The following is a 12,170-nucleotide window of genomic DNA, read 5'->3' on the forward strand; positions in this document are numbered from 1 at the left end:
TTGACAGGCTGATAGCATGGGCAGACTGAGTGACCAAATCCGTGGGTGAAAGTGTGGGCAGGAAACTGGTGGAGATTGTCAAGGACCACCATTTGTAGATGAGAAATCTCACTGTTTAGTATCAGGCAATCCTCAGCATTTGAGAAATAGTTTGTGTGTGAAATTAAGTCATGGAAGTATGTGTGTAAGAAGTTGATTGTGTGAAAGAAAATGACCATGAGGCCCAAGAAGTGACTGATAAGACACAAGGTACAAGGTGTGAGACTATTTGTATGCAGTGTTTTATAGAAATCATGGGAAAGACTGAGAACTGGATTGGCTGTGGCTGCTAAGTCTGAAAGGCTGTGTGTGTGTGTGTGTGTGTGTGTGTGTGTGTGTGAGAGAGGGGGGGGGGGGAGGGGCGGGGGCTGTGACCCTGAGTCTAGTGAGTGGTGGACTGGTTTGCAATTAACATTTGCAGCTTCCCCACAGGTTCTGGTAAGGCTGAGGAGCTGAAACACAAACCTGGCTGTGAGGAGGAGGAAAGGACTGTTCACATGGGGCCAGCAGTAGCAAGGACTCATAGTCAGCAGTTATGAGAGAGAAACTTGACAACCAAATGGTGTCTGAAAAGTATGTAAGTCTGAAACATTTCATGAAACTGAATCAAACCTTATGTATGGAAAACAAAATGAGACTGAGACAGTGAACTACTATATGACCACAATCAGGGTATGTGAGAAACTTGGAGGCTATTAAATGTACAAATGTATCCATGATAGCTGACTGTATGAGGAAAATGATGGTGTGTTTGACCAGGGCATGGGAAACTGATCACAGGAGAGTTAATGAAAGCCTTGTAGCAATTGTGAATTAGTGACCTTGTATATCAGAAGGGACTCAGGGGAAATGATGGTGAGACTGAATGGTGAGTGGACCAAGTGTCTAAGAAGCTGTATGTGAAACTCTTTGCTGGACATGGTGGTTCATACCTCCAGTTCTGGCACTCAGAGACTGAGGTAGGAGGATTACCATGAGTTGAAGGCTACATAGTGAGTTTGAAGCCAGCCTAGGCTACAGAGTGAAACCCTGTCTCAAAACAAAACACAGCTCTGTGAATAAAAGAGTTGGCATGGTGAATGGTGATTGAGAAGAAATTCATTACTGCATGAGGAAGATGAGGTGTCTGAGGTACTATGCCTTTGTGTGTTCATGTAACAGTTCTTCAGAGGAGGCTGTAACTCTATAATAGGCAATTCTTGGAGGTGTGACCTAAGTGGTTTTAAGAGAGAAGGGTGATTTTATATGTGCAAGAAACGTCATGAAACTTATTTAGTGGTGACTGTACAAAAGTAATTGTGCATGTAAGAAAATGTTAGAGCCGGGCGGTGGTGTTGCACACCTTTAACCCCAGCACTCATGGGGTTAAATGGCAGAGCCAGGCGGATCTCTGTGAGTTCAAGGCCAGCCTGGTCTACAGAGCGAGATCCAGGACAGGCACCAAAACTATACAAAGAAACCCTGTCTCGAAAAAACAAAAAAAAGAAAAAAGAAAGAAAATTTTAGGTCAAAAGAAAGAAATAGTTCCTGTGATGGTAGAACTGTGCTTATACATGTGGTAAAACTGACCTAGTGAGAGAAAGTACTGGTGATATTAACCAAATGAGACAGACTATAACACATGATGCTGTGTGTGTGTGTGTGTGTGTGTGTGTGTGTGTGTCTGTCTGTCTGTCTGTCTGTCTGTCTGTCTGTTAGTAGGAGACTAATGAGGCTGGAGATCAGTGGCAGAGACAATGACACCCTGAGTGAATGACAGTGTCTGAGAGGTTATGTAATCAAGCATATAAATATGTATGTAAAACAAATGTGCATGCCTGTAATCCTAGCACACAGGAGGTGGAGGCAGGAGTATCAGGTGTTCAAGATCATCATTCGCTATTTAATTCAAGGGTGGTGTGAGCTACATAACCCTATTATCTTAAAAAATGAACACAAAATCACGTGTAGGTCAGATGAGATGGCTCAGCAGTTAAGTGAACTAGGCACAAGTTTTCCATCCCCAGAACATACCTGTTGAAAGGAGAGAACTGACTCTCAAAAGTTGTTCTCTGACCTAGTAAAATAAAAAGGGAGCAGCAAGATGGCTCTGTGGGTAAATGCACTTACAATCAGACCTGACAACCTGAGTCTCTGGGATTCAATGGTAGGAGGAAAGAACCAACTCTTACAAGTTGTCTTCTAACCTACTCACACAAAAACCAAATAAATAAATAAATGTATTTTTTAAGAACAAGAATATGAGCCTGTTCCTAAGAAGCTATACTAGAGACTAGAAATCCAGAAGTCTGTATATAGGTGAAAAAAAATAGACAAAATAAGAGAAAGTGATTGTGACCAAATGAGGCCATATCTGAGAGATCACAGAATGGATGTGCCAGGGCCGCCTCTGCTTGTCCTCTTCTTCCACAGGCCCCTCCTGCTCAGTCTCCTGGCTTAGCCTCCAGTGCTTCAAAAGTTGCAATGCTGAGATTCACCTGGGCTTTGCCCAGCACTCCTTCCTCAGGCATCATCTCTAGATAGTCTTCCCTGGTCCTAGCATTTGAAATAGATGCTAGAAGGTGATGCCTAATTTTCTTTAATGTCCTGTTAGTACTTACTAGAAATTCATCTTTTACTTCATTTATTGATTGTCTGAGTAGATCTTTGTTGGTCATCTACTGTTAGCTCATGTCTGTCTGGTGTCCTGAAGACCTAGCAGCTAAGAAATTAGACAAAAGTTTCTGCCCTTCTCAACACTCAGGATTCTGAGGCAGCAGGGTTGCCATGAATTCAAAGTCCACTTGGGCTACATAGAAGTACCTTATCTCAAAACAACAGTAGCATCGAGATGTGTGTGACTGAAGCCTTTAATCCCAATGTGCAGGAGGGTTACCATGAGTTCAAGGCTAGACACTTGTCTCATCTGCCTCCCCTCCCCTCCCCCAAAAAAAACTTCCTTTATGGGACTGATAACTCAGGGAAACTGACAAGACAGATAAGTAAATTATATCAGGCAGTGATAAATAAAACCAGATTCTCATTCTTTGTTTAAATAAGGAATCTGTTAAGTCGTTTGAATACCTTAATGTATGGGAGAAAAAAAATGCCGACAACCTTCATCCACAGGGAATCCTATGAGTATGCCATGTAGGAACAAAGGAAATATCGATTATAACATTATTACCAGGGTAAAGGGTGATTGAATAATGGAGCCAGACAGAATTGCAGGTTTGTTTTTACAAGATAACAGCACTGACAGCTGAAGTCTTGGAATCTTAACAAGATCCCTTTGTTCAAGGGCACACAGTTACAGACAAAGATATAGGGAACTTATATGATGGATACAAATATTAACAGAAATTTTGTCACCCCTGTCTTAGTTAGGGTTTCTATTGCTGTGATGAAATGCCATGACCAAAAAGCAAGCTGAGGAGGAAAGGTTTATTTGGCTTACACTTCCATATTGCTGTTCATCATCGAAGGGAGGCAGGAGCTGATGCAGAGGCCATGGAAGGGTGCTGTTTACTGACTTGCTTCCCATGGCTTGCTCAACCTGCTTTCTTATAGAACTAAGGACCACCAGCCCAGGGATGGCACCACCCACCATGGGCTGGACCCTCCCCCATTGATCACTAATTAAGAAAATGCCTTACAACTGGATCTCATGGAGGCATTTCCTCAACTGAGTTCCTCTCTGATGACTCTAGCTTGTGTCAAGTTGGCACACAAAATCAGCCAGTACAATCCCCAAATCAAGAGCAGATCCTTGAGGGACTTCTATTTCAACCCCTGATCAACTTATTTTATCTTGATTCAATTTGTAGAGTGGTACTTATCTGTGACTGCAGGAGAACTAGAGTGTTACCTTTCTCAAGCTCCTTTTTGTGGATTATAAGGATTGTTTTTATTTATTTACTTTATTTTTGTGATGCTAAAGATCAAACCCAAGGTCTGTCTCATGCTAAGTAGGCAGTCTACTACTAAGCCCCAGGGCACAATAGTGCTGTTTTTAAAAGCATGTTCTAGAATTTTACTCATTAAGGCTTGTTTTAAAAAATTAGAAAATAAAAAGGTCTATGGAGCTCAGATTTTCCTTGGGGAAAATGGGCTGAAGATGTATCAGTCATTAACAGTGAAACAAGGCACTTGTAAAAAATTTTTCTCTAGATATGACCCACAAGAAAACTAAAGAGGGATCAAGGACCAAAATAGTGTTTCTCCAAGTTCTTCAAACCAGCCATCAGTGTCTCTTGGGAGATTTTTAGAAATGCGTTAGTGGAGCCCCATGCCACACCTGCTGAGAGAAAAATAGGTGGTACCCAGCAATCTGCAGTTGGATTGAGAAGCCCTGTTGGTGATTCTGGTATGTCCTAAGGCTAGAGAGTGATGCCATCCAACAAGGGTCACAGGAAAAGATGTTTATTGCTACTCTCCCCTTGTAGAGTGTGAGTTCTTCAGAGGCAGTGATTTTTATCTGTCCTGTTCTCTATGCTATTTAATGCTGAGAACCACTCTAACACTTAATGTTAACAATTTAGTAAACACAGCCAGGCACTGTTCTAAGTATTTTCATTCTCAGTCTGTGACAAATCTGTGTCAGGTGCTTTATTTTTTCAGTACTGGGGATCAAACCCAAAACTACTCACATGCTGGGCAAATGGCATACCTCTGACCTAAACTCCCAGCCATCCCTTTACTTGCTTGTTTGTTTTGGTTTTGATTTTTCGAGACAGGGTTTCTCTGTGTAACTGTCCTGGCTGTCCTGGAACTTGCTTTGTAGACCAGGCTGGCCTCGAACTCACAGAGATCTGCCTGCCTCTGCCTCCTGAGTGCTGGGATTAAAGGTATGCTCCACCACTGTCCAGCTTGCTTTTTTATTTTTAAAACTTGTTCTGTAGCCAAGGATAGCCTTGAACTACTTCTGATCATCTTGCCTCTACCTCCCAATTGCTAAGATTACAGGTATACATTGTTGTGCTCAATTTATATGATGCTAAGTAACAAACTGAGGGCTTCATCGATGCTAGGCTAGCACTTTACCAACTGAGCTACATCTCTGGCCACTCCAGCCTTTAAACATTTACTACACATGCCACCATGTACATGTGGAGGTCAGAGGACAACTGAAGGGAGTCAGTTATCTCCTATCATGTGAGCTCTAGGAATTAAACTCAGGTCATCAGGTTTTGCAGCAAGTACCTTCACACACTGAGCAATCTCACCTCCACCCTGCTCTTCTTTAAATTTTATTTTTGAGACAGAATCTTACTAAATTAGCCAAGGTAGCCTTGAACTCACACTGTAGCCTAGGCAAGCCTTGAACTTTCATTCTGCTTGTTTGAACCTCCAAAGCAGCTAAGATTACAAGCCTGTACATCCCAGGGCCCTGTTTGTATGCACATTTTACATAAAAGGGAAACAGGCCTAGAAGCAAATATTATCTGCCCTAGGTACTCATAGAACATGGCCCAACTGGTTCACTCTTCTCTACCCCTGTGGACCCTAAGGGTTTCTTCAGATGGCCCCTTTGGGCAGTGGGTATGCCTGAAACACCCTCCATCCCCACCCACTTCTGAATCACTTCCCACACAATGCCACTTCCCTTTCTCACTTCCCTTGCATTGACCTCCCACACATACATGCTGACCACAGGAACCTCACTTTTAGGAAAGAGGTGGGTTTTCAAGAAGGAAGATGAAGCACTTGCCCTGATGCCTTCTCCTTGACAGACTACCTGAGGAGGGCTACCCTCATTTCACCCTTCTTCAGTACCCCATTGAAGTTGATCCTGTCACTATAGTCAAGATTATGCATTTTACAGGTAAGAAAATGAGCCAGCCATGGTGTGACATGCCTGTTCAAGGCAAGCCCGGTCTACAAAGCAAATTTCAGGCCTGGTATGGCTACATTATAAAACTTTTTCTTAAACAAAAATAAGGAAAACTCAGGCTGAAAATTTAAAGTGACTTATCCAAGGTCATACACCCAGGTGGTTCTCCAGATTTTCAGGCTCCAATGCCCTTGAGTGAGAATTTGTCTCATACGAATTAATTGAAAACTAAGAGGTGTCTGGGTGGAGTGGGGTATTAGGTGGCAAAGATTGGGTGTCAGAAGCAGGAACAAGGGTGACACAGGAAATGGAAAGGAGAGAGAAGAGGAGGAGGCAGAGGGCTCAAGGGAGAGGTCAGAGCTAAAGAGGTCACACCCTCCCAGTTCCTTCTGCTCTGGGTTCCTCTTTTTTGAACAGATCAGCCCAGATTAAGCCAGGCCTCCTCTCTGTAAGAGAGTACAAAGACGTAGTGCTCAAAATGCTTGCTGGAATGCAAGCCCCTCAGTCGTTCCTGCTGCTACTGCTTACCCTGCCAGCCACAGGTAAGTGGGTGAGGGCCCAGATGTCTTCCCAGGGATACCCAGGCCAACCACACCCTAATTGTCCATTCTTCTCCCCTGATCTTACAGGTTCAGACCCTGTGCTCTGCTTTACCCAGTATGAGGAGTCCTCTGGCAAATGCAAAGGCCTGCTTGGGGGAGAAATCAGTGTCGAAGACTGCTGTCTCAATGCTGCCTATGCCTTCCAAGAGCACGCTGGTGGTCTCTGTCAGGCATGCAGGTTCGGGGGAACCTGGGCTGAGCTCTATAATCCAGAACTGTACTCTCTCCCTGGAGCTTTTAAGAGTGCCCCCACCCAAGTCTTCCTCATGACCATAGCTCAGAGTTTTAAAACCTTGGCACTATTGCCGTTTGGAGCTCTTTGTTGGGGGTATGAGTTCTGAGCATTGTTGGGTATTTTATAACATACCTGACCTTCCCCTAAGTGTTTTTAACAACTCCCTCTACTGGTTAACATTGGGAGTGGGGGGTGTATCTGACTCTTTCACCTGCTTTTGGGACCCTTTTCATCCTACTGGGTTGCCTCTCCAAGCCCTGATAGGTTTGTACCTAGTCTTGTTGTATCTTGTTATGCTGTGTTTGGTTGATATCCCTGGGAGGCCTGCTCCTTTCTGAAGGGAAACAGAAGGAGTGGGTCTCATGGGCTGGGGGGTGGAGTAGAAAGAGAGGAAACTGTAGTCGGAATGTATTGTATGAGAGAATTGTTTTAAAAAGACAACCATAACTGACTCTAGAAACTGCTAAATGTCCCCTGATGGAGACAAAATCAGCCCTCGTTGAAAAGTACCACTGTCAGGACTTCCTGTAAATATTGCAAGTGGGGTGCAACTTAGCTATTTTTGGTGGTAGCTCCATTCTCCTAACTTATAACAGATCATACTTATTGTTTGTAGATCCATTATAGGAATGGAGGACCTTGGGGAAATTCTTAGGGCTATACCCAAATCTTTATTTGTAATGACACATTCATTGTGCAATTCCTCTGTGGCAGTTTGATCTCTGAAAGAACCTCAAGTCTCCCAATCATGACGTCCAGTTTACATATGTTGAATCTTAATGTATTGTAGATATATTTTATGACTGCTTATTATGTACTCTGGGTAACACTGTAAAAATGATGGGTTTGGAGATCTTGGAAAAGCAGCTCTGGGCCCCCAGTCATGCTAACCGTTCATGTCTCTTTAGCACTAGCACGCATAGCTAGTCCTGTGCAGGAGGCTAAGCATAGCTCTAGGATGTTTCTGAAGGGGTATCTGAGCTCCTGTTTTTCTAAGCACTTCCTGTCTGCCTGCAACTGTACAGGGTGGTGACCTATTGGGTTCTTGGCAGAAGTTCTGGGCTTTTAAAAAGTCCTTACATTTGCTTATTGTGTATGGCTTAGTCCCTGGGGGATTTCCAGGGCCCTTGTCATAAAGGGAAATGAAATTTATCATACACTTACTGTATACTCACCTCTTCCTATTCAATCCCCCACCATCCTTAAGTGGTAAGTAGGTGCTCACTGATTCATCCTGTATATTTACCCAGAACCCCTCCTGTGCCAACCTGTACTCTTTAGCGTCCCACATACCATCTTGTCAGTTCATACTAGGATGCAACATGGGCTCCTCTCTGTAGGTCCCCACGATGGTCACCATGGTCCTCATGGGCCCCCTGCTCGGTTACATGCTCTGAGGGGTCCCAACTGCGACACAGGCGCTGTGTGGGCAGGGGTGGGCAGTGCTCTGAGAAGGTGGCTCCTAGAACCCTCGAGTGGCAGCTACAGGCCTGTGAGGATCAGTCATGCTGTCCAGGTAAGGAATATCAGCAATGTGGGCATGCACTCCTTATTACCCGGCCTCAGGACCAGAAGAATCAGTTCAGAGGCCCTGAGGACAGATCCGTATGTGGCTTTAAGGGAAACTGAGGAGGTTGGGATTTCTGGAGGAAAATGCTTGGAAGTGATGACATTGACTTTAGTCTGAGTAATTTGTATTGTGGGAAGGGGAGAAATTAACTTTGACTTGATTTTGGAAGAAGACAGGCCATATTTGAAGCAGAGGGACGAGTATGAAGGCAACTGCCATAGTCTAGATGAGTAATGCTGGTAGGCCAGGAATAGGAACACGAGAACAAGAGATAGGAGGACAGAGTTAGCTTATGTGGGACACACATAAAAGGAAGGAATCCTAAGTGCCACCCCCACCTCCCATCTCTTTTTCTCCCACAGAAATGGGTGGTTGGTCTGAGTGGGCACCGTGGGGGCCTTGCTCTGTCACCTGCTCCAAAGGAACCCAGACCCGTCAACGAGTATGTGACCACCCTGCTCCTAAGTGTGGGGGCCACTGCCCAGGAGAGGCCCAGCAATCACAGGCCTGTGACACTCAGAAGGTCTGCCCCAGTGAGTAAGGGCAGCCACAGGACATTGAAGGGGTACCCAGAATGGATCTATTGGGTTAGAGCAGAAAACTGCCAGGGAGAAAAGACTTGAACACTCTTGACCATAGTTCATCCCTCCACTCCTACCACACAGCACATGGGGCCTGGGCAGCCTGGGGCCCCTGGAGCCCCTGCTCAGGAACCTGCCTTGGTGGCACTCAAGAACCTAAGGAGACACGAAGCCGCACATGTTCTGCACCAGCGCCTTCCCACCAGCCCCCTGGGAAGTCCTGCTCAGGACCAGCCTATGAGCATCGGGGCTGCACTGGCCTGCCACCCTGTCCAGGTATGTAGTGATGAGATCAGTGGCATAGAACTAGTGGAGCATTGGATTTCTGGCAAAGATACTGTGGCATTTGAAGGAATAGCATTCTTATACCATGTGACCACAAGCCCATCATTTGAAGACAATTTGCCTTGTGTTTAGAGGTGTCAGAGAGGGAAGCTGGGGTGTATGCATGATTAAGGTGGCCTGTCATTTCGCTTTCTTTCCCATTCTAACAGTGGCTGGTGGCTGGGGGCCATGGGGCCCTGTGAGCCCCTGCTCAGTAACCTGTGGCCTGGGCCAGACCCTAGAACGACGGACATGTGATCGCCCTGTACCCCGTCATGGGGGCCTCTTCTGTGCTGGTGATGCCACTCGGACCCACGTCTGTAACACAGCCATGCCTTGCCCTGGTTAGCAACTTAGGAGGCACCATTCCCATTTCTAAGCCCCCTGCCCATCACTGCTGCCCACTTCCTGCTGCCAAAGCCTTGTTCCTGCCTCTGATCCTCCTCTTCCTGCCCTCATGCCTTGATTCACCTCCCACAGCTGTTCACTCTCACTCCCTCCCATAGCCTTCATTCTTTCCCCTGAGGCTCTTTACTGGCTCCAAACCCATTTACCCCTTGTCTCTACAGTAAACGGGGCGTGGGAGGACTGGGGGAAGTGGAGTCACTGCAGCCGTGTGAACATGAAGTCCATCAGCTGTGAGGAAATCCCGGGCCAGCAGTCACGCACAAGGAACTGTGGAGGCCGCAAGTTTAATGGACAGCGATGTTCTGGGAAATACCAGGATATTCGACACTGCTATGACATCCATAACTGTGTCTGTGAGTAACCCACAGACAGTACTGTAAGGGTGGGCAGCCATGCAGTAGCAATGCTAGGGATCCTATGTCCCTAAAGTCTCTTTCTCCCATTAAGACCTCCAGTTTTGATTATGACATTCTGTCCCCACTCTCCACACTGCAGTGAAAGGTTCATGGTCACAGTGGAGTACCTGGGGTCTCTGCACACCACCATGTGGACCCAACCCCACCCGTGTCCGCCAGCGCCTCTGCACACCTTTGCTTCCCAATTTCCCGTGAGTTGGGGGACATTGTATTCCTAGGAGGGGGTCATGATGCTGAAGAATGAGAAGAGAATTGGTTACACTGAGCTTCACCACTGCATCAAAGGTGCCAGCCTTGCCAGTGTCATCTCCCAGCTTAGAGAAGAGGAGAGAAAGAATAGGAGAGGCAATTAGAGAAGACTTCATGGCCTCTGTGCTCCTTGGTTACTAATGCAATCACTCAGCAGTGCTTCCATGCACACGGTCTTTCATGTGGCCTTCCCCACTGAACTCCTAGTTAACGTACTTTGACTTACTAAGTCACCCATACCTCCATTCATCCGCTCCACATTTCACTGCCCTGAGGTACTCCAAGGCCTCTTTAGCAACAGTTGCAGATAAAAGAACCCATATCTATGGACAGAAGGGACCCAGGTATGATGAGCTATGATAGAATCCATATAAAAATGACAGGTAAGTGGCAATGAGACTATCACTACTCCCTGGGCCTAGAAAGCTAATCAGACCTTTTTGGGCAGATGAGGATTGGGAGAAGCATTCCTGACAACCAAATAGTGAGCAGAGTCCTGGACAGAGCTGATTAGCCACCCTAGGTGTTTATTGGACACCACAGTGGCCCCGGAAATAGAATGAGAAAAGCTACCCATCCCTTCCTTACACCACAGAGGTCAGGATTCAGTGACCTTTTTCACAGCTAGTGAGAAGCCTGTCACTGTGATACTCCCAGCTGTGGGTGTCACATTGGTTCCTCAAGAAGAGTTAGAGGCTATGTAGAGAAGAACCAATTGAGAGAATCTGGGTGAAAATTAATAGAGGGCTTGCCTACTAGAAGAAATAATCCTGGCAAAAATCTTCCTGAATATATAAGGTTCCATTTGGATAAAGTGGGGAAAGGTAGAGAAAAGAAAAGGGAGGGAGGAGGAGCAGAAAGAATGGTTTGGGATAAGGATTTAAGTTGAGTATGAGGAGAGAGAAGGGTATGGAAGTAAGAGTATTCCTATTACTGCCATTTTTTAGATGAGGGAAACAGTCACAGGAAGTTATCTTTTCTATTTCTTTATCAGAAATAGCCCAATATCACAGTTAGACATAGTGTTAGGTACACAGTGAGTTGTTAATCCAGGTGTGGTGGTGCAAACCTGTAATCCTAACTACTTGAAAGGCTGGAGCCAAAAGGACCACATGTTCAAGACCTTCCTAGGCTACAGCATGAGTTCAAGGCTAGCCTGGGTAGCATAGTGAGACTCTTTAAATAAATAGAGAGGGGATAGGTCAGTAGGAACTAAAAAAAAGAATGCTATGCTATGGGGTATGGTGGAACATTTGCCTAGCAAGTACAAGGCCCTAAGTTCAATCTCTAATACCACCAAAAAAGGTTTTGTTATGAGACTTGCTTATAATTCCCACATCTGGGAGGCTGAAGCAGGGGGATCATTGAGTTTGAGATCAGACTTTTAAAAAAAAAAGTTTTTTCAATGCATTCTTGCCTTCCCTGAGCTTCTCTCCTCCATTGCTTCCCCAACACCCCAGGCCTACAGTTTCCATGGTCGAAGGTCAGGGTGAGAAGAATGTTACCTTCTGGGGAACCCCACGGCCACTGTGTGAGGAGCTACAGGGGCAGAAGCTGATGGTGGAAGAGAAACGGCCATGTCTACATGTGCCTACCTGCAAAGACCCAGAGGAAGAAAAACCCTAAAATCCCTCAATAAACCAGCCTTTCTAAACTCTTCTAAGATTCCTTAAAGAAGGGGGGAAACCTGCCCCCTTTCCTTGATTGAGGCAATGAATTTTCTAGAGCAAAGTAGTAGTGGCCTGTTGTGAAATATTTTGTTCAATTGTGTTTGCAGCTTGGAAAGCAAGTATCCAGACCCAACCTGTCTTTGCCATGACTATAAGGGGGTGGGCTAGGAGACTGTTGACAGGGTGGGTTTTGTCATTGGCTGCTCACCTTGGCAGGAACTTTTTGATTGGCCCATGTGCTATTTAGTTGTTGTCTCTTACTTT

At 45.5% G+C, this 12,170-nt stretch overlaps 1 protein-coding gene across 5 annotated transcripts; it reads left to right on the forward strand.

Moving 5' to 3' along the window:
- Positions 1-403: 403 nt before the first annotated feature.
- On the forward strand, positions 404-11,893 carry Cfp (complement factor properdin). 5 transcript variants are annotated; one of them, XM_052761889.1, is made up of 9 exons: positions 404-6,393; positions 6,481-6,631; positions 8,029-8,204; positions 8,621-8,791; positions 8,924-9,115; positions 9,334-9,507; positions 9,733-9,924; positions 10,067-10,178; positions 11,697-11,893. In XM_052761889.1, exons 1-9 carry the CDS (start codon positions 6,330-6,332, stop codon positions 11,860-11,862), a joined length of 1,398 nt encoding a protein of 465 aa, XP_052617849.1. In that variant the 5' UTR covers positions 404-6,329; the 3' UTR covers positions 11,863-11,893. The 5 variants fall into 5 exon arrangements, with proteins under 5 accessions (XP_052617849.1, XP_052617023.1, XP_052618695.1 ...); XM_052761063.1 differs by having other exon boundaries at positions 404-5,842; positions 6,269-6,631; XM_052762735.1 differs by having other exon boundaries at positions 404-5,842.
- Positions 11,894-12,170: the final 277 nt, after the last annotated feature.

Source organism: Peromyscus californicus, unplaced genomic scaffold, assembly GCF_007827085.1.
Source record: "Peromyscus californicus insignis strain IS unplaced genomic scaffold, ASM782708v3 Scaffold_10__1_contigs__length_136768540, whole genome shotgun sequence".
Taxonomy (NCBI): Eukaryota; Metazoa; Chordata; class Mammalia; order Rodentia; family Cricetidae; genus Peromyscus; species Peromyscus californicus.